The 23,955-nt window shown below is 34.1% G+C and overlaps 1 protein-coding gene across 5 annotated transcripts in view; it reads right to left on the bottom strand.

Annotated features, from left to right (window-relative positions):
• ZFPM2 (zinc finger protein, FOG family member 2) overlaps window positions 1-23,955 on the bottom strand; it is a 486,324-nt gene that overhangs the window by 387,072 nt on the left and 75,297 nt on the right. For 4 of the 5 annotated variants that reach the window (XM_019032829.4, XM_063709438.1, XM_055348832.2 and 1 more), the window contains exon 2: window positions 1,388-1,546. The exons of the other annotated variant lie outside the window; for it this stretch is intronic. In XM_019032829.4, the coding sequence (XP_018888374.4) occupies window positions 1,388-1,546 (159 nt within the window). The remainder of the gene's footprint in view (window positions 1-1,387; window positions 1,547-23,955) is intronic. 5 annotated transcript variants of the gene reach the window in all.

The raw sequence follows: 23,955 nt of genomic DNA, 5'->3' as shown, positions 1-23,955 counted from the left end.
TTGCCATGGCTACATATCATCAATTTAATGGTTCTAGCAACTAAGGAAAATATTAATTTGGCATGAAATCTGAGTCAACACTAGGAAAAAAGGCTATTCTGTTCATACTTTTCTCATTTTCAATTAAAAATATCTGATGTAGGAGACAAGGACCCTGCTACAAGTTATCTTGAGGTCTACATGGTTAAGGAGGTTTTTTGAATTTCAGTGTGTCCAGGTGCCATTCTGTTTCCAAAGTTTTAGAGCCAGGGATTCTACTGACCACAGGGATGGGAGCTGACTGACATCTTTTGTTTCTGACATTTTTTTGTTGACACCATCAACAAGAGAAAATGATACTGGAACTTTTAATGATTAAATATATACATGGCCACCAAGATATGTGAATTGACATTTTTTTGAGAAGCTACATTGGCACTCTTGATTTGAGACTATGAAGTCTGATTAACAAATTCAAACATACCCACACACAAAAGTCCACTTTATTATATTTATCTGCATAAAAACCAACATGTCTGAATAAAAATGGTGCATACACAAACACAGACAGACATACAGAAACATACACTTCCAGTCAAGCCCTCTGCAAAAGCAGCTGTTCTAAACCAAGAAAGTGATCCAAGCATTTGTGAAAACTGTACATTGGTGCAGGAGGAGAGAAAAGACTTGCAAAACAATCTGATAAAAATAAATATATAAGAATCATGAGAAACCTTAAACTGACTCATGAAAAAAGTAAACAAATGAGTATATATGCTCCATGAGAACACAGTCACTGGCAAGGCCATCTGGCTCCAAGTCATGGCTGGAAATAAGCTGTGATATGTCTCAAGTGCTTCTTGGATTATATTGTTAATGTGTCAAAAAAGTATCTAGAATGGAGAAAGAATGTGTATTTTTTTATTTGACAATATCCCCACAGCACCATCCTCACCGTTGAAAGTCAACATTAAACACCTAAAGCATTCGGTTTTCAAAAGGAATGAGATGGAACCTTAGTTGAGAACTCTCTGACTCATTCAGTGCTAATATTTAATGCCTAATTTAGTGCCTTGCAAACAATTAACATTCAATAAATTCTTGTTGAAAGAATGAAAAAATGATCAACATTAAATATATCACAGTTAATTGGCCAATAACATGAAGAATGTGCATAGTTAATTGGCCAACCAACATGAAAATATTTGTTTCAATATAAAAAATTACTGGTTATTAGAGTGGAGTTACTCATGTCCCTCGAAATAAAATTTTATGTTTAAAAAAATCTGCACTTATTTTCAGACGGCTGAATTATGTGTCAGCACTTTGAGGACTATTATGCATTTTTTAAAACATTACAAAATCATTTAAGTGGACTCACATATTACATCCAACCATCAACAATTACCTTTGTTACAAAAGTATTCCACTTCTTCACAGCTCAGATTTTCAGGCCCAAATTCTGTGGAAAAGCTTTCCTCCAATGGAAAGTCTCCTTTGGAGATGATGTCTGTTTCCTCTGATGGACATTCTTCTTCCTCATCTTCAATGGCATCTTCAAGCGGCCCTTGAAAAAGAATCAGGGACACTGTACCAAAAATATCCAAGGAAGACAGTGAAATAAAATCCTTAAATAGAGCCTTTGTTACAGTGGTGAGAAAAATAATATACTCTAAGTAGTACCACCAAGGGGACTCACAAAAGATAATGCCACATCCGTATATACAAGAAACAATGACCTATGATGAAAGATCCAAGGAAACCAGTGTCAGAAGTTATAACACAGAAAGCAACCTGCATCTCCATTGTGTCCCCACCCCCAACCTCAAGCCCCAAACTTATTTTTTTGATTCGCTCTTTAAGAGCAAAACTGTGCACTTTATGTTCATTTGTTAGAATTAACTGCCTGGTAAAGAGTACAAGTCTCTTTTACACTGTTGTACAATTTTACCTGAGATTTTAATAAAGATTTAAAGTAATTGAATGCATTTTAATTGAACTGAGATTTTAATAAAGTCTATACTTTTAAAAATCCATCTTAAGAGTGGATTCTGAGAAAAGATTTCATTATATGTGTTTGAGGCTTGAAGAAAAATTACATATTTCTCTCCCTGATGAAAGCATAACCCTATTCATAATTAATTGAATTTTTTCTGAAATGAAAAGTGGTTTTCTAATGAAAAAATGTAATTTGTATTTATGTGATACTTTTTCAGTAATAAAAATACAACTCCCTTGGAGAGAATGAGAGTGAGGTGCGCTACATTAATGGACCTATTTTATTGAAAGGAAAGGGAGGGCTGGAGTTGTTCAGACCGATCTGAAGTGGACTACATGGGAATACCACTGGGCTGATTGTGAATTTCTGACTGCCTCTAAAGAATCAAAGTAACCAACTCATTTTAATAAGTAGAAACTGCATTTGCTCCTAAAGAAGTGATGTGGCATTTTATCCAAAGAACACAATTATGGTAATTTGTACTAATTGTCACTCATGGCAGCAGTCCCATCAGACAGGCTAAATACTCAAAGCTCAGGCAGCCTCTCACTCTCACTTTTTAGAAATGTGCTAGGAAATTTCCAGGGCCTAAGGAGCAATCTTATAAATAATTTAAAATAGTGCATATACTACAATTTATATACATACGTAGATAAATAAGTATCGTATCTAGTGTTTCCCCAAAAAGCAAGTTGTAAAAGGACTAAATTCATATGACACCTTGGCATAGACAGAATAATTGGATGGGTTTAAATGAAGGGACATCCAACTAAAAATTTCTTACAGAGTCTCTTTGTCCTTTAAAAAAATGTGTTCTACCTTTCCTTTTTCAAAAGAGCAAATGTTAAGAAGAAAAGGATGCCCTAATTCCAACTCTGGTCATATCGTGTTTTATTATACATTCCATATGCTCAAGGTAGAAGGTTAAAAGAACCATGGATTTTGTTTTTGCACCAACTACATTCAAAAGTCATGCATCTCATATTAGATTTTATCTTGTTAACTGTTTCAAGTTTAAAATGTATAATCTTTCACCTTTTAGAATAATTATGTCAAAGAGCAAGACAAGCAAAGAATATATAAAACAGTAAGAATGTAAAATATTACAATCCTTAAATCATTTATTTGATAATTTCAAGAGACAAGTTAAATTATTAATGCTAAGTCTAATGAGAACTATAATAGAATATTTCCCTTATTTTTTTTCAAAAAATGTAATTATAACAACAAATTTGATCAAAAGAAGACATGAGCTATATCATTTGTTTCATGTAAGAGTTTCAAAGCACTTTCTATTTTTTTATTTGTATAATTTAAGGGGTACAAGTGCAGTTGTGTTACATGGATGTACTGTGGTATGTATACAAAATGAAATACTATTCAAAGCACTTTCTTACATGATCTTTAAAATAATCCAGTGAAGTATGAGAATTATGACTATTTTCATTTTGTAGATTTGAAAAATGAAGTTCACGAGGTTAGTTAACTAGAATAAGGTTTCCAACTGATAAGTGAAAACGTTAATGTGAAAATTTAAGATGATTATTATTTTTTGAGAAATGGTCTGGCTCAGTTACCCACACTGGCATGCAGAGGTGCAATCACAGCTTGCTGCAGTTTCAAATTCCTGGGCTTAAGTGATCCTCCCACCTCAGCCTCTGGAGAAGCTGGGACTACAGGCATGAGTCAAGAGATTTTAAAAATACTTTTAATTAATATACTACTATGCAAACCACTCTTTGGTAGTTATAAATGCATTGCTTCAGAAACAAAACTATAAAACATAGGTAGCTTAGAAAATGGTCAATTCATATTAACATAATTATTTATTCATAGATGCTTATGATCTAGTCTTTAAAAATGGAAAACTCTCTTGCTGCTCTTCGCAAATTACTGAAAGTCAACCAAAATATTAGACACCTCCCCAAAGTCAGAAAGATAGTCTTATAGACTTATCAAAAATAAAATAATTACTATTATTTTTATTTACATAATTTATACCCACACTAAATCAACATGTAAAGTAGCTTTTAATAGCAGTTATAACAGAAATTACAATATATACTTCTTTTGAAATATATACTTATTTTGGAATATATACTCTGAGTTTTACTAATGAAAAGTAAAGCTCCAACAGATATTTTCATATATAAAATATGAAAAATATAAAAATAAGTCTTTTTTTCTGGATGCTCTTCAATTATAAAAGCCTGTATATAATAAAAAGAATGTATACATATTATACAATGTTTAATTAACAGTAATACATATGCTTTCCTTTTACAAAATGAAATTCTAGGCATAGGTACTTTTTTAGAAGAGGATCTACTAAGAATAATACGTAATGAATAATTGTTTTAAATATTCAATGACAACAAATTGGCTTCAATAGTATGATATCAATTTAAATTTAATCATTGTATTAAAAATTATATTGAAATGCTCATGGGAAAATGTGAAAGAAAAATGTACACATAAAGCTTTTTTTATTCTTAAATGTCAAAGTCATGTTATGGCAATTTTATATATATACAGATACATATGTATATTTATATATACATAATCTTTTATTTATCAAGGTTTTTGATAAGATCTTAATATTATATATTCCAGGGTTGTTTTATTTTACATGTTGGCTATTCCTTTGCAATTCCAAGCATGGAATTAAAAAGAAGCACCTATATGTTTAAAAATGAATTATCAAAATTCAAATAAAAGGTGAAAAATACTAAGCTCGTTTGTTCAAAATTTTTTGAACATGAGATCTCATTGCCAATATTTAAAACAGGCCATAGGAAGGTCATTTGATGACCAACTTGTATTTCTTCCAAAGCAAGTGTCAGCTTTATATAATTACTTTACTTTAAAATGTGAAATAACTAACCATTTCTTTAGCTATGCCATCAAATCAGGCTTTGGGAAAAAGGTTTCTTTTAAAATGCATAATATTTATGGTTTAAGATCAGATATCACTCTACTCTCTACATTGCATGTTTCTTTAACAGGGAAAACCTTACAGATAATCGGTGGCCATAAACTAACATTTTAAAAGGGTAAGAGACACTTGAAGCACAAGTACAATTAATAGCACCAATGAAGGAGGGAATGAAGGAAACTCCTGTGTATGGATTAGTGGGCACAGAAGTCCACTTCAGAAAAATCACCACACATAATTTGACACAAATAATAATATCTACTCAGAAAAGGCTCACGACCGAGCTCCATGTGCCCTCATGGAGAAAATTACTTCTGATTGAGGCCACTTGGCAGGCAAGTGTGAGGAAATCTGAATTTCAGCTCTTCAATTGCTTCTGATTTATAGATATTCAAACACACTCACCAGAATTAATAGTCTCAATGTTTATAAATATGAATATTTACCTCATTTAAAAATGCTAGTGATTAGTTTTACATCCTCAAGCTATGAACACAGTGGTGCTATATGTTAGGCCCATAACACTGTTCACTGTCTCTCAGAATAAATGAGTAAGCATCTTCTCATATTCTATACTGGTTGAACAATGAGAATAACTGGGAAATTCTGGTGAGTGCAAAGTAGTACTGAGTACTTCCATTTTCAGAGAAGAGAGGCAATTGTGTACTCAGGACCATTTGAATTGGCCACAGCTACCTTTGCACTCTGGAGAGAAAGTGGAAGATAAGAAGGGAAGTGTAGATTCACCACACCTGACGATGCTGATGGATAGCCCAATGTACAGTGAAGCTTTTCATCTAGTCAGTACCAACAGCTGCACTGTGCAATCTGGGCCTAAGGTGGGTATATCGAATGATTTTTCATTTGGTGGTTGTTTCAATGATCTGCAGTTTGTAAATGACAAATGGGGCATTAAAGATTAAATAGCCTAACCCTATACACTGGTAATGTAATAGCTGAATAAAATGAAATTTTAAAAAGTGGATTTGCATGGTTAAGAAGCAGTTAATGGAGCACTTAGTCCCCCAGATAAATGAATTTATAAGAAAATTATTGCTACAATTTCAGGGGGTTAAAGAAATCCCTGAAATGCATCCATAGCCACTGGAGTAAGAGCTAGAAGGTGACAAAGAAAATTTCAGAAAAAAAAGGGGGGGGGATGAGAAAACATATAGGCATTCTGAGGAATAAGGATGAAAATGATGCAAAATAAGCAAAACAATGAGAAAATGCAAGAAATGATAAAGAACAACATAGTAAATATTAAATCAAATACATATGTCTTTCAACAGACATTGTCTCAATAATAACTTTCTACTTTGGTAGCCTACTATAAATGGAACAACAATCCTCACCTAAATGTCAGATTGTCTTTGTTCAGGTAAATTCAAAGCACTTCAGAATAAGAAGCATCTAAGATGAAATTAAGTTCTACAAAAATGAATATACATTATCATGTATTAATAGGGGAAAGAAATGCCAACTTCTATGGTTCTGATATAATATCCCCCAAAAGGGATCTTTTCTCTTAAACAGTTATTGGCATTAATGTATTATATATTACTTTAGCTTGATATTGCATGCCTTTTGATTAAAACAAGACACTCTGTCATTATGGAACTACAGAAAGCATTCAATCTCCTCTTCATGCATTAATATTCTAAGCATTCTAGAAGCTGCACAAGACTAGCCACCTAGCAAAATGAGATTGTTTCAGAATACTGGGCAGCCTTGATTGCAACTGACAGGTGGGATGAAAGTCACATTAAAATATTATCATTCCCAATAATTACAATAATCCATCACAGTGTGCATAGAAATTCCACTAGGTGAGTTTGCCCCGAAAACACACAAATATTTCCAAATCTTTTTATTCCAGAGCTTCCCAATGTATCCCATTTTGGATCATTTTAATATCAGATAGCATTATTAATATTAAAAATTAAAATTTTCATCACAAACTTTATGTCATTTTACTTGTGCACAGAACAAAGAATCTATGTCAATGGGATACATTTCTCAAGATCTTAATCAATGAAAATGAAAATGGTGGTGTTCTCCCAAGTTGCCGGCTCCCGTTTTATGCTCTTTTAAACTCTTTTTCAAAAGGTCCAACTCACACAAAGGAATGGACAGGCAAAGAAAGATCTCCAATGTATATAAAACAAAAGGAACCTCCAAATCACACAACTGAAGAAACATACATATATATTTAAACATATATATATATGTGCATGTGTGTGTATATATATATATAATGTTTGAATTGTGACATCATAATCGAGCCACATTTGTCAAATGATGCTACCTTTCAAAATATAAATATAAAAAAGGGATAAACAAATTCTGGTTCATGATTAATATATAAATACACAAATATATCAAAACTCTACATAGGTATACTCTATTTTAGTTGATAGGTAAAAGGAGTTAAAATATAACTTTTCATTTTAAACTTGTTACATATTCTATGTGATGAAAAGGAAGGAGTGGACTGACACTAAAATTGGATGACTCCTTGCCTAACAATCTGTATTCTTGGCTTGTATTTCTGTTAATTTCAGGATAACATTCACAAAATACAAAATATAAAGCTCTTCTAATAGGAAAATTTTAGTATGATATGTTCTGTACGTATATATCCTGTTTGTTCAATTAGTATTGGGGAAAAAAAATAACCCGACTCTAAATTAAAAATCTAAATCCCAGGAAAATGTTCCCCTCCTCTCTTAATTATGCAGTAGGAACATTTCTAGCTTGAAATTACTAATACGTTTTTACTAATTTTATCTGGGGCATATCTTCTGGCTCTTAGTAGTTCCTCTCTCAGAGTTCTCAGCTGCTACACACAGACTTTCTTATGAATCATTACCCTGTAGGCACACCTCAAAATGCTTCTCACTCGGTTCCTATTACTTTGTCTCATGCGTATCCCACAGAGCCATTTAATGAGAAGGGGCAGAGAAGAGGGACACTCTTTGGACAGTGCAAACCCATACTAACTCATGTAATTGAGCTTAACAGCAAGAATAAAATCTTATTTCTGTAGTTTAAAAAAAAATACTATTTTAAACGAGCAAGTTCTTCCTGCAGTCACTCACTTTTAACAATAGTGGCATCAGGGGATCTAGTAGGAAGGAAACATTTTTATTAATTTTTCTCTTATCTGCCAGAAGAATGTTGATTTTTTTCATTTACATTTGTTGCCTGCAGGTAGCAGACCAGAGAATCATATGGTAGAAATTCTTCTTTTTGATTAATTTCTTTCCATGTGTTATGTTATTTCTTATATATAATTGATTTTGGGCTTTTGCTCATAGCTGTACATCTTTTTTATATCTGTACCAACTGCTGTCCTTCAATCAAGAAAGTTGAAGGAAATTACCTGAATTTCGTCAAGTTTATTAAAAACGAGATCTGTGAATATTTAAATTGAGTTTTGAAATGTTAATGCAAAAAAAGATATTAGAGAATTTTTAATGGAGAATTCAATTTGACCACACACCATTGTAAAATGAAGGGGAAGGGGTCAGGTCTTATTCAAATTGTTTCTTTAGGGAGAAAAAATGTACTGTTTAATCTTATAAAAATGGAGTAATATTCTTTGCTACAAAGTCTTTGGCCATTTTTATAGATGGTGGTATTAACAGTTTTTGTATATAAACTTGAAAACAATTTAAATTATGTAAATATTATTCCCCCCGAAATGCCTTGCTTTGAGAACCTTCAAATTAACTGAATGATGCTAACAAGAAAACAATTTTTCTTAGAACATGTGCAAGCCTCGCAAGCAGCAACTAATCTTACACAGTAGATTAAACACTGATATCACAGGAAAAATAAAGTCAGGGGAAGAAATACAGGCAAATTTGAACTAGAATCTCTAATGACTAATTTACTCTCAGGAAGTAACTCAGGCATTGAGAAAATTCAGTTCATTAGTACATGCCTTGTGCATTGACCCAGGAAGTTAGTGACAGAGATGGCATTGAAATTCAAATATTTTGTAATCAGGTCTCAGTCCAGAGTCCTATAAAGTTATCTCAGTCTATTGAAGATGGTAACCCTATCAAGAAAAAAATACAAAAGTATATTCATTACTGAAACGATATATTTTTATATGATTGAGATATATTTCAATAATAAAAAGCTCCTAACAGAAAATAAGTACAAAAGATGAAAGGCATTATATATTAGCTTATTCTCTTTTTCTTTATGAGAGTTTTATGTATTTATTTATTCATTAACTTATTCATTATCCACTTAAATAATATTTACTGAGGGTGCTAAACATGGTAGGCACTGTGACAAGCACTGAGATAACAACAACGTATAAGATGAGATGGCCCCAGCCCAAAGTGAGTGGATAATCCAGTTAAGGAGACAAACTTTATTCACAAGATATGAGACTGGTGGCAGGGTGGGCAGGAAAGGCTTCTCATATAATATCCTAGATTCCAGCTATCCGTGCATTTTTCTTACTTCCTTTGTTATAATTCTATCTTACCCACATTTGCAACTGAAAGCAGCAAGAATATTACCTTGCATTTAGCCAAGGCACTTAATATTTACCAAAACAAGGATTTTTCAATTGAAGTTAATTATAATAAAGTTGGAGACCAAATCAAAGTGAGAGAATACTGGGCAAATTTAAAAAAAATCTAGACACAGTGTCAAATTATTATTATTTTTACTATCATTGGAGAAAGTTTATCCCACTAAACAGTGTGAAATCCATGGTCCTTTCCTGGTTATTCAATGTACTCTCACCCTGCTAGAAGTCAGCTTGAAGATGTGAGATAAGACAAGCAGCAATTTTTTTTTTCCCCAAAGTGAGAACTGCTACCACAACAAAAACATCAAAAGCATGAATGTAGGACGTTAGATTTTTTTAAAAGCACTTACGAGTAAGAAAGGAAAGGATCTGAACCTAAACACAGAACTCCTTGTATATATTATGTGGCATAAATGAATTAATCAAAATCTATAACTTTATAGACTTCTATGAGATACCACATATACACTTTCTTTAGAAATTTCAAAGCACCATCAAAATATCGCTACTATTCTTATCTAACAAACTGCATTCTGCAAAACTACCAAATACGTTTACATCAAAAATTAGTGTATAATACCCTATATGTTTATATAACAAAGTTAAGCTAGTACAAGTAAAAAGGAAGTGATTTCTAAGTTATTTTTAAATATAGGTATAAAAGGATGTTTTAAATGGGGCACGGAGTCTTTTAACTCCAGAATGGATTTATATTTCCTTCTTTTGCTAGAGTGAATCAGACAAGGTACGGGTTAAATTAAAACAACAACAGAAGCAGTAGCCAAACAACACTAAAAAAGGGCTTTGGCGACCAAGTTTCTTCAATCGTTTCATAGGGCAAAGATGAATTAAGAGTGGTCCTTAAAAACATTCAGCATACGTTTCTTTGTTTCATGTGTAACAATACAGTTACATGAAGGAAATGAAGAAAAGATAATTCACTACAAAGATGTGAGGGGGAAACATTTAATTAGAGAAGAAAATCAACAAAAAATTTAGCATCGGGTTTTAGTCATTGCATATGTAAACTTTTTTCTTCTAAATTAATACAATTTGTATCTAGCCCACATTTCATCAAGTAGGTCAATTTCTCTTTTATAATCCTCCATTTTAGAATACCCATTCTGATTCTGCCCTATTAAAGCGATTCTTTTCCTATGCAATTAATTATTGATAAAACATTCCAAAAAGAAATTTTAATAAAATAACTGCTTCCAAAATGATGCCTGGCTTCATTGGCTGATTACAAGCAGTTTATCAGCCCACAGGGTTCTCCAAGTTTGGTACCTGGACCAGCAGCATTAGCATCACCTGGTAATAGCATCACCTGGTAACTTGTTAGAAAGGCAAATTAGAAATGGACCCTACTCCAGATCTACCGATTTCAGAAACTCTGTGGGATGGGGCCATCAATCTATGTTTTAACAAATCCTGTAGGTGATTCTGATGTATGCTCAAGTTTGAGAACAACTGTGCTGGAATACAAATGCTATCCCAAAGTCACTTTGTAATAGTATAAATTATATTTATTACACTATTGTCATTTAATACAAAGAGTACAATAATTTACAGTTTATACAGAGTCCTTTCCTCAATTATGGAGAGACACTTTGTGTACTGCAACTGATGATCTGTAATCAACCTGCCTTTCACCTGGACAAATCCTGATAAGTGGCAGGTTAGGTTTACTCATTTAGTGCTGGTTAATTGTTCTTTCAAATAACGTCAGAGAGTCCGGCAAATGCTCAAATAACAACATTCTTTCAGATGATTCTGGGACAGAATAGACCTGTAGCCACTTCAGGCTGATCTCAAATGTTACTTATACATATCTGCCAAGAGTCCTGGATAATGCAAACAATTGACCAGGATGTTGTTTTACTAAAGAATCTGTGTGGCTATGACATGAAAACAAAGCTAGGGGACAGTATGTCAATTTTTTAAAATTATGGCATGCTGTTTGAGTCTTTTGAAGAGGAAAACCTTCCAACAGCAAAAGCATTCTCTTCATCCCCTCTTTTGAGGGCCTAACATTTCCTGAGACATGAGCAAGGGTACTCTGTCCAACCAGGCAAAGCTCGCTAATCAATTAATCACAATCAGATTGAGGGGACAGGTCCTGGCCAGATCACACACATGTTCCACTGCTCAGCATTCCTCACTCCAATACCTTATTATAATCAGGTTCATGCACAAACCAAGTGTAGTCTGTGGGATTTTACAGGACAGCAACATAGCCAGCCTTCATTGTTAACCCACATACGTGGCTAACAAAATGACATGTCTTAGCACCACCACCACCTTGAACCAAATAGTTAAAGTGAGGGCAACGACAGAAATCTGTTCCATTTTTCACAAATAGGTGTGCCTCCTGCTCCTGGAGCACCGCCAGTTTGGCCCTCCTTGCGGGTTTGACACAGTAAGTAATGATGAATATTCTCTCTAAGCCTGTACAGTCCTGCACACTTGTTCTTTGCACAGCCAGAAAAAAAAATCCTCACATAAAACAAAGCATTGTTGTAGATCCCGCATATTGGTTGGAATACAAACTTTATACAAATTCGCTAATTTCACAGGTGTATGTGTAATTTTCCAAATTTCCATTGTGACAGATCTCTTTCATCTTTAGGGGATGAAGAAAACCTCTGACAGATCTCCAGTTGCAAAACCCTGACAAGACGAAGGGGGCCATGTGAGCAGAGGGGAAAACAAAATCAACATGTTCAATCCGCTCTAATTATAACATGCCCTAGGACACATATCAACACGGAACTTTATTACAAGTGTTCTATGTTGTCATTAAACCACCATAAAGCTACCTCGATTCAGTACCAGTGAACATCTCAAGAGGCTCCCAAAAGCACCTCCCTATAAAACATATCTTCAAAAAGACTTTTACTTTATACTAGCACATTAAAAGAGTGTCTAAAGACACAGAGGCACTCGATATAGCTATATTTTTAAGAAGAACACTTACTCTCTGGAGAATTAGGAGAGCGGGTACGGTGTGATAACAAAACTAGCTTGCCCACCCTGCTCAAGCAATCGCAACCTGTAGGAAGCATCTAAGGGCTATCTTAAAAAGAAAATATCCCCTGCCTTTGACAACAAAGCCTACAATAGAATAAAAGCAAGCATCTTTACAGGCAGAAGTTATAGGGTAAGCCAAAAGGTGGAGAGCTCACATAAATGAACTCTCCTCTGGCAGCTCGCAGTACTCCAATACTTGTATCATAAACTCTGTGCCAGCCTCCCTGAGACACATACCTATGCACTCCTGACATAAGTGTCTATATGGCATCATATGCAGGAAGAAAACCAGGCTTAGTAGATTCTTTTCCAATTGAACAGAATTTCATTTTCTCCCTTAAACTGTAAGAGTCAAAATGCATTTACCAAATCTGTTGAAGGGGAAAAGTTGTAAAGTTCTTATTTCAATGTTAATTTAATAGCTTCTACTTAATGAAGACCCAGAAAGGTTCTCATCAGCAGCTACTCAACCAATAGCCCTCTCTTACTTGAACTGAAAAAAATGCACATCCCTTTCCTCAAGATAATTCCAGAATATTAGATTTGTCAGGACTTACTTAACCTTCAGTGCACTGGCAACAAGTATGGGGGATTTCACACCTTCCTGGACATTTAATTCACATTGCTCTTAAATCCATGGTTTCTAAGACCTCAGAGACAGACAAATACATTTAACTGGAATAGATCTATGAATAAACATTTTCCTATTTTCAAATAGTCACCTTAAACATGAATTAATGCTTTTCTTTAGTTTGCTTTTGGTTTGTTTCTGTTACTGTTCTTTGTTGTAATTCTGATTTGCCATTGAGCCACTAGTAACCACAACCAGCATAGTGTAAATAGCGTGAAGTAAAATATATTGGTTTTCATGTGTGAATAATCTTTTTCTAGTTCAGTTATTATTTCCCTGACACTGTTTAGAAAATCATTCTTTCACCACCCATCCCCTGTTTTGATACACTTAAAATATTTTACTCTTGGCTTATAAAAATATAAACAAGTAAATCCTATCAGCAAATGCAAAAAAAAAATTAGAGCATTTAATCTGATTCCCACCCCACAACCCCCAGCTGTGGCCCTATGCTTTCTGATAGCAAAAAGGAAGGAAATACTCATTCACCTGTTGCCTAGCAGCACACCACACCACACCACCTTCCTCATTCCACTGTTCTATCTTGCAGTCAGGCTAACGTTTGGCTCAAGCCTCAAAAATGTATGGAAGAGTTTTATGAAAATGTAGTCAGGTTCCATCTGCATTTTTAGAAAAATATTATGGTGCCTACTATTGCCTCTGCCATTCACTACTTTATCCCTAGTCGTATCCTCTAGGCCTCCCCTATGTACATTAACTTTATAGTGTGTAATATATTCATGCCAAAAGTTTGATTAAAATGTAGCCTTTCAAGTGCCACTCTCAAAAATTTAGCATCTCTAGGATAGGACCCAGGAATCAGCACTTTCAGTCTGCCATCCAGGTTATCCTAAGACAGATCCCACATTGGGACACACCAATTTGTTTTCTAAACCTGAGAAGGGTCAAGTGAAGCAGGTCTGAGTTATGACCCTCCTTCAAGAGTGTGAGGGTCACAATAAGAGTGGACCATTATCCTGAATGGTATTGCCTAGGTTTTATTCTAGGGATTTTATGGTTTTAGGTCTAACATGTAAATCTTTAATCCATCTTGAATTAATTTTTGTATAAAGTGTAAGGAAGGGATCCAGTTTCAGCTGGCTAGCCAGTTTTCCCAGCATCATTTATTAAATAGGGAATCCTTTCCCCATTGCTTGTTTAAAGGACTTCATGTTTAAAACACCAAAAGCAATGGCAATAAAAGCCAAAATTGACAAATGGGATCTAATTAAACTAAAGAGCTTCTGCACAGCAAAAGAAACTACCATCAGAGTGAACAGGCAACCTACAGAATGGGAGAAAATTTTTGCAACCTACTTATCTGACAAAGGGCTAATATCCAGAATCTACAATGAACTCAAACACATTTACAGGAAAAAAACAACCCCATCAAAAAGTGAGTGAAGGATATGAACAGACACTTCTCAAAAGAAGACATTTATGCAGCCAAAAAACACATGAAAAAATGCTCACCATCACTGGCCATCAGAGAAATGCAAATCAAAACCACAATGAGATACCATCTCACACCAGTTAGAATGGTGATCATTAAAAAGTCAGGAAACAACAGGTGCTGGAGAGGATGTGGAGAAATAGGAACACTTTTACACTGTTGGTGGGACTGTAAACTAGTTCAACCATTGTGGAAGTCAGTGTGGCAATTCCTCAGGGATCTAGAACTAGAAATACCATTTGACCCAGCAATCCCATTACTGGGTATATACCCAAAGGATTATAAATCATGCTGCTATAAAGACACATGCACACATATGTTTATTGCGGCACTATTCACAATAGCAAAGACTTGGAACCAACCCAAATGTCCAACAATGATAGACTGGATTAAGAAAATGTGGCACATATACACCATGGAATACTATGCAGCCATAAAAAATGATGAGTTCATGTCCTTTGTAGGGACATGGATGAAGCTGGAAACCATCATTCTCAGCAAACTATTGCAAGGACAAAAAACCAAAGACTGCATGTTCTCACTCACAGGTGGGAATTGAACAATGAGAACACATGGACACAGGAAGGGGAACATCACACACCAGGGACTGTTGTGGGGTGGGGGAGGGGGGGAGGGATAGCATTAGGAGATACATCTAATGTTAAATGACGAGTTAATGGGTGCAGCACACCATCATGACACATGTATACATATGTAACAAACCTGCACGTTGTGCACATGTACCCTAAAACTTAAAGTATAATAATAATAAAATTTAAAAAAAAATTAAAAAAAAAAGAGTGGACCATTATCTCACATCAGCAAACCCCTGAGGTCATTTTATTCCCTCCATATTTTATGTCTACTTTGCTCAGGAACACCCTTGTCCTACCTGGGGTTCTGGCATATCCCCCAATAGAAAACTTGACTCTAATTCTATAGCATTATTTCCTATGAAGCCTTGTTTCCACGTGTGAACAGACATATGATATCAATTTCACTATTTATTTTACTCATTGCACTTGCCAATTATTCATGTGTCATATGGAGACTTGGCTCATGAATAAATTGTGGGGGAATTCCATTTCATCATGCTTCCCAGAGTTCTTGGAGGGTTAACTGTGGCACAAATGAGGCAGCTCTAAATTAGGTTCTGGAAATCATTACCTGTATTTTTGGATTTGTTTTTACTATATAATAAGTGGCCTGTTATCGGGAGTTACAGTGGAAGGGCAGGTATATCTGATGTTTTTACGAGCTGTTAATGAGTTCAGAATCTAAAATATTCTCAAGAAATCTACCAGGATTCCACACACAGCTACTGAATCTTTCACAAACTTTTGAAAGGCAATATGTGAAGTGGAGAATAAAGTTCAAAGTGTATGTGTATGTATGTTGGGGAAAGTTGCAAAATTGGGAAACAAGTTCCTTCACTGAGGAGGTTAGAGTTAATTTGACTATTTAACATGACTCGAAGTGAGCTGAGTTGTCCTAAATTTGGTAAAAGTACTTAAGAACTGCACAGACTGACAAAAAAATAAGGAAAAATTCAGATTCATATGTGCTGAGTTAAAATTTAAAAAAGCAACCTCTCCTTTACAGTAACATCTTTTATATCCAGGATCACCAAGTAATAAGACGTCAAATAGAATGTGGCAGATCGCTAACTCAACCATTAAATCTCAAACAAAGAGGGAAAAAGAGGAATGAATCCGTTCCAATGAAAAAAATTCTAAAATAGGCTAGATAATAAATTCTATTTTCCACAATATATAGCGGTACACTTCCAATATGTTCCAGTGGATGAAGCCGCAAAGCCACTCTCTTAAAAAATCCTCCTGGAACTGGCTGAAGAAAAAGTACTGCACACAGAAGATGAAAGAGAACACATATTCTCAGCTCTGGAAAGAAGCAACTTGTCCTTCAGCTTCTTAAATCATTTTGATATCTCCTTTAAACTGTTTCATTTTTGACTACCTGTAGTAAGAACCTAGCGCCTAGGGCCAAATCTATATTTTTGTTGTTGTTGTTGTTGTGGGTTTAACACCAATAACCATCAAAGTCCCTTAGCATCACTAGCCCTCCAAGTACATGGCAATTTTGTTCTGTTTGCAATGCCAGGGAGATCATAAATATTACCAGGAACTATCAATAAGGAGAAAACAGCATGAACTGAGTATCTATCTGTGCCTGGCCAGGAATCACGCTAGACACTGCACACTGAGTCATCCTAACTTTACCATTTCATCTCTAAGGAGGAGAAATAACCGGCAACCAAGACAAAGCTGAAGGAGATCATAAAAATCCTAAAGTCCATTAATCCTCTGCTTTAGAGCCAGGCTATATCTCTGTTAAAAATGTATATGTTAAGTGCACCTAGGAGTTGGGAGTTCTAGCTGGAGGAAAAGTGTGGAACATAGGACAAACAACATGCTAATGACTGAAAAAAAAAAAAAGACTCAACTTTCTTCTCCTTAAAATAATTACTTTATAAAATGATTTTTTAAAAATCTACTTCATGTTTTCCGTAAGATTTTTGGAGCCCTTCTTTCAAATAAACAAAACATAAGAAAAGAAGCACTACAATAAAAATCTACATTTCTACATTTGATAATGCAGAAAAATTGAATTAGTGATGCTGATGACAAATTATGACAAACAGCATGAGAATGCAGAAAATAATAACAACAGATCGAAAAGATGAGAGGTAGTAAAGAAAAACCAGGGAAGATGGATTATAGAGCTGGACCCACTAATATATATAATCCTACATTTCTGTTTACATTTAACTAAATAGAAAATGGTGAATTAGCAGTAGGTATAACACAAAGGATTTACACATAATTATGAATTTCCAGGCCTGAAGAAAGCTCCCATATTTGAGATTAAGGAAAACAAAATCAACACTAAGTTTATCTTTCTTATATTTTTGAATAGCAAGAGTAAAGAATCATCTTTCTATCCCCCAGTCTACCTTTCTAACCTCAAAACTAGCACTCTACCAAAATAGACCACCTACAAAGAAAAAAATAAAGAACAACAAAAGAAATGAAAGCTAGCATAACTTTGCAAGGGAAAGGTTATGAAAGAACATGATATTCAGTTAACTCTGAAATTTATGTGTAATGTTGACCAAAACAGTCTCCAATCTTCTGGCTCTCAGAAACTACATCATAAGGTATAATTTCTATAGACTTTATTAAAAGATGTTCTCTCAACAGTGATAAATAATTAGCCATTAAGAATGGCAAAACTGTGCTTAGAAAGTAATTTGTAGGGACCACAAACTAGCTAAAGATAAAATGATTTTTTTTATAAATGTCAAATTACAAATAAAAGTTTGATTTTGATGAGTCTAAATGCTTGTTGGGACTAATTTAACAAAATAAAATATTAGACAATACATATTAAAAGAGGAACTAAATTTTATCAAGGTTAGTAAACACATATTAGATTAATAGAGAATAGGGAAGTGAGGCTGAAAAGAAGCCAAAGGATCCCATTTTTATTCCTCTCTAAAGACGGGTTAAATTATTTTGATTTTGATAATTAGATAAAAATAAAATTTTTAAACCAATTGGGTAATATTTTCAGATACCATTGAATAGGATTCCTGTCTTCCACATGTTTAAAGACACTAAAACAAGAATTAATAATACATTCAATAAAGACAAAATTAAAGTATAATCATTAGGAACACTAAAATAAAATGCAATAGTTAAGAGGATGAACAGAATACTTTTAATTGAACAAATTGAAGATTAGAATAAAAAAGCACATTAATTTTTTACTTGATAAACATCTTAACATGTTAAAGATGCTTCCAAATGAAACAATAGGCAAGATTTTACAAGTCGACATAAAAGGAAAATATAGAAAGGCTGACAATACTGGCATCACATAAGATTTAAGAAATTAGCAAATGAAAATTATAGTACTTTGGTTAAAATATACCAACAGCAATACTATATTGAGTGGAGAATATTAACAAATTATTACTACAATGCCATATTGAGGAAACAAAAAATAAGGATGTAAACAATTTGAACACAATTCATGATTAATACCTACATCACAAAATTACGTGTTACCACGCTGTTCCCTAAAAACAGGGAATAAATCTTTACAAGATTCCATAAACTACTTACAAACACTGATGAAACAACAGGAATTCCAAAGCTCAATAGTTTCTAAAAATCAAATCTTGTTACAATGCAGTGTAATTGGAAATTAAATATAATTTTAAAATCAAATTTTTCTTAAAGACAACTATTTTAAAAAGTATAAGTACCCCTTTTCATAAAAAGTGTAAGTGATATGGTTTTGATAGTTTGGGGTTCAAATACTAGCTTCCCCATTACCAGTTTTCTAACTTCAGAGTACCTAGGAGACACATCAAAACAACTGGTAAAACTCCAAAGTAAAACAAGTAAGATGACCTGAAGGCAAATGATGAAATGTACCTGGCAGGTCATGGTAAGAACATACAGAATCATCTTAAAGTCTCAGAGTGCCTCGAAGCAGGATGGCCTTGAAATTCTCTAGAAAAAGTATGGGAAATCTTAAAAATCTTTTAAACTTTGAAAATTTATTAGAAAAATGGTAAATACAAGTACACGCAATTTAAAGAGCAAAAGGCAGTAAAGCATTTTTTTAAACATCAAGCAGAATGTTATACTAACAAACTTGAAAATACATTAAGCACAAAATCACTTTTAAAAAGCTTGTTCCATTTTAAAAATTTTAAGTAGAATACCAAAATTGAAAAACGACTGAAGGAAGAATGTAAAACTTATTAAATGATTATTAAATTAAGTCTGTATTTAATGATTAAATAATTTCAAACAGTAAAAAACTCCTAGAATTAATCTTGACCAAAAATACAGACGGCATTGAAAAAAAATCACAAAACTTAATGAGAAAATAAAGAGCCTGTTTTATAAATGTGCCTACATAATACATTCCTAGAAGTAGAAACCAAATATTATCAAGATACCAATAATCCCCAAAGTAAATATATCATGGTCTTCAATTTTAAAATTCCTTGGGGAATTTTTAGAAACTTAAAAAAAAAGACTCCCTAGAGCAGCAACGTCCAAGAGAACTTTGCTTGCTGATGGAAATATTCTATAATTCTGCATTGTCTAATATGGGTACGACTTAGCCCCGGTGTCAATGTTGAGCTAATAGGGCTAATGAGATTGAGAGACAGAATTTTTAATTATGTTTAATTTTAATTAATTTATATTTAAATATCTATATGTTACTAGTGGCTACCCTATTAGAGTGCACCTCTAAAGCATGTACGGAATAAAAAGTTATATGAGTTGCAAACAAATACTATAGTCCAACCTAAATATATACTTAAATATATACCAAAAGTGCATATATTCCAAGCATTGGAGAAAATCACACAATAAAAACACCATCCAGTACATTTAGCAATAGACTACCATTTGTAAGAATTTAATAAACAATAAAGTTAGAAAAAATCAATTTTAGTTCTTCTTTTGTATCATTTAAAAAATAAGTTTCAGAGTTTTTAAAGAATTAAACACAAAATAATAACTATAAGAAGCAAAATTGGTTATTAATCAAACTTTTGAGCAGGGAGTGATATTTTAGACACAATGAAAGAATCACGAAGCAATAAATAAATGGACATAAATTTATATAAAAAATCAAAATAAAAATGCATCACAAAGGCCAGGGGCAGTGGCTCACACCTGTAATCCTAGCACTTTGGGAGGCCGAGACGAGCGGATTACCTGAGGTCAGGATTTCAAGACCAGCCTGGCCAACATGGTGAAACATCATCTCTACTAAAAATACAAAAAAATTAGCCAGGTGCAGTGGTGCATGCCTGTAATCCCAGCTATTCGGGAGGCTGAGGCAAGAGAATTACTTGAACCCAGGAGGCACAGGTTGCGGTGAGCCGAGATCGCGCCACTGCACTCCAGCCTGGGCACAGAGCAAGACTTCGTCTCAAAACAAAACAAAAAAAAGTATCACAAATCTAAATATAGTTAGAGCTTCTGAATATTAAACTATCAAAAAATAAAAAAATACAACCTAAGGGGAAATGTATTTGGCAAATAATTTAAATCATGTGTTAATGCTTTATAATAACTACTCAAAAATATTTTGGGGCACCTCCTCTCTAGCTTAGCATGCCTTGTGCTAGTGGGTATGAATAGTGAATAAAGGAGAAAAAGTCCCTGTCCTCATGGAAGTTGTATCTAGTTGGAACAATAGCAACTAAACGATTAAATGCACACTTTTCTCAAGCCCCAAAGTGAGGAGTCGTAATTGATCCTTCATTTTCTTTCAGGCACACATCAAATCCATCATGTCCTTAAAAGCTCTACCTCCGAAACATAACCCAACCTGACTGCCTCTCACCATCTCCACTTCTTGTGTCCCTATTTTGAGCCACCTTTATCTTTCACCAGAGCTAATGCAGTGACCAGCTTTCTAATCTGCAGGAACCCATTCCAGCCACTCCTACAATCCATTGCTGTTACAGGATATAAATTACATCTTATTACTCCTCTGCTTTATGTCTTCTGTCTACACGTAGGATGAAGTCCAAAATCTATATCATGGCCCACAGACTCCTACAAAAGAACCAGTTGGCCGTTGGCCCTATTCCTTGGAGATTAACTCAAACTCCTCCCTTCCTCCCTGAGATCTTGGCACATCAACCCTCTTTTAATTCTCCCAACCCCAGAGCTCTTTCCTAATTTAGGGTCTTTGCACTTGCTCTTCCCTCTGCCTGGAACACTCCACTTCTGCTGACTCAGTTCGTCCTTCAGGTTTGAGCACAAACGCCCTCTCTGCTCCTCACAGAAGGCTTCACTGCCTCAGCCAGTCCATCCTCTCTATCTCAGCACAGTTTTTATTGTGATGGCTCCAAATAAATCGGTTATCTTACACAAAGTGGTACCACACATTTGCTGAATAATGTACCAATTATATGTATACATATGTACCAATATGTATATATATACATATATAACAGGTGTAACAAGAGGTGAGTGGCCAAGGAAGCAATAATTACTATCTGAGCTCTGCCTGCTCTCAGATCAGTGGCAGCCTTAAATTCTCACAAGACATGAACCCTGTTGTGAACTGTGCATGTGAGGGATCTAGGTTGCATGCTCCTTATGAGAATCTAATGCCTGATGATGTGAGGCAGACCCGTTTTATTCTGAAACCCATTCCCCTATCCCCAACATCCCTGGAAAAATTGTCTTCCATGAAACCAGTCCCTGTGCCAAAAAGGTTGGGGACTGCCATTCTAAAAAATAATTGGGGAAGACAAAAATCATCATTTAGCAAAATCCATCACAATGTTTGTTCTAAAAGGGAGATATCAGAAACAATCTAAATGGCAATGGAAGTTGATTTCAAAATCTGTAAATCTGTATCACTGAGTGCTATGCAATCTTTTTTTCAAAATCTGTTTCAGAGGAATGCTGATGGACACAGAGAAGTGTTCAATATATATTAAATGAAAAACTAACAATATGATCCTTATGTAGTCAGTTCTAATCCACTTTAGAATATAAAACCAAAAAACCAAGTTTGCTAGAACTGAGCTTAACTATTCTGAATGAATGAATGATCTAAGTAAAGTTTATGAGCTCCTTTGCGTAGACTTTACATCCTATACTTTTGCTGAGTTTGTCTTTTTTTGTTATAATTTTTTTTAAAAATACATGAATTGACCTGTGAATACTTTTTGGTTATCATCTCTTATGTTTCCCTTACATGTTAACAAATAATATCTGTGGCCCACAAGGATCTGATGTAGCTGGTTAAACCTCTCATTATGGCTGAAAGGTACTTTAAGTAGTCACTACACTTGATTTGTCTGTGGTATATGCACATATCTGATTTTTTTTTTCCTGTTATATGGGCTTTGACAACCGGAGTTACATGGTAGGGAAAAAGGTAGGGGAAACCAAGTCTGTTTGGAGAAACAAACAAAATTTGTTGTGTTTATATATCGCATATCACCAGTATAAGTCTTGTATATGGCACAACAAACTGTAGGAAATTTTAATAAAACTTAGTTGTCAAAGAAGACATCTTTACTCTTATGAAACAATATTTCAGGGGACAGAAAGTTGGCTATTTAATGTACCTCTAAGAGCAAAAACTCCTCAGTAGCGCTATTAAATACTATCATATTGAAGACAATTTTAAACATGAAAAAACAACCATAAAAAGGAAGTACCAAATAGCATCATCTTATGCTATAGCATTAAAATTAATAGTGATCATGAACAAATACACTGAAAAACATGAATTTAAACAGTGATCAACAAAAGCAGTACAGCAAAACTACTTTGCTGTAAGGTGATAAAATTTATTTTTTTTAATCCTTATGGTTCCAAGAATATTTATTAGGTATTTATAGATTAGGTTATGTTACTTAAGTTATGTGATTATAAAATCTGGTACATGAAATCATATTAAAGCGGTTCCCTTTTATATTAGTAATCTTTTTTATTTTGATGCATATCTTTACTATGACATCAATACTTGAGATTGATGATTGCTATACTGGTAAAAGGGAGGAGCTGAAAGAGATAAGATATGATAGAGGGGGATGGAAGAGTAGTGTGAGAAAAATACAACTAATGAAATGGCAGAAGCAGAGTAGATGCTGGAAGTGGTGGTCGGAGTTTGTAGGAGTGGTGTTTTTGTTCCTTAAATCAAGATAAAAATACATTATTTGAAGTTTCATTTGTGTTATTTCTTGAGTAATATGTAATTAACACCAACATTTACATTTAATCAGAAATTCAATGGAAAATTACCAGGTTATACTGTTACTGGCAATATATAAAAGTTGCATAATTAATACTACAAATTACTGAACACAGAGCACAAGGACTTTTTTATATCATATGAACAAGCTCAATGCTCTTACAGCCACTGAAACACAATAATTAGTTCTTATTGGCTTTATTTTCTTGATTAGCAATATTTGTATTTTGTTAGACCCTAAAAGGCCATTCTAATGCAAGTGAATGTTGTCAGGAGTCTTCCTCATTGTCCTTGAAATGCAACATAAAAAGTAAAGCGTGATAAACATGCACTAACGGAAGACATTTATGCTCTAACCAAATCAGCAGATTAAGAACCTCTTTTGCTGATGTCTGAACCAATCTTCATTCCTAACTTCTTTTACCTAAAAAGGGTCCTTTCTATATTGAACATGTATTACTCTCAAAGAGCCTTTAACCTGTTCTTCATTCCCACAGCCACAAACACAACATGAACATATTACTGCAGAAATGTGTTACAAATAGGAATCCAACTCTTCCCCATGTCAAGGAATCACACTGAATAGGTACACAGT

The sequence above is a fragment of the Gorilla gorilla genome, chromosome 7 (genome assembly GCF_029281585.2).
Source record: "Gorilla gorilla gorilla isolate KB3781 chromosome 7, NHGRI_mGorGor1-v2.1_pri, whole genome shotgun sequence".
In the NCBI taxonomy this organism is placed as follows: Eukaryota; Metazoa; Chordata; class Mammalia; order Primates; family Hominidae; genus Gorilla; species Gorilla gorilla.
The sequence above is the reverse complement of the archived record's forward strand: the minus strand, read 5'-3'. Positions and strand labels throughout refer to the sequence as shown.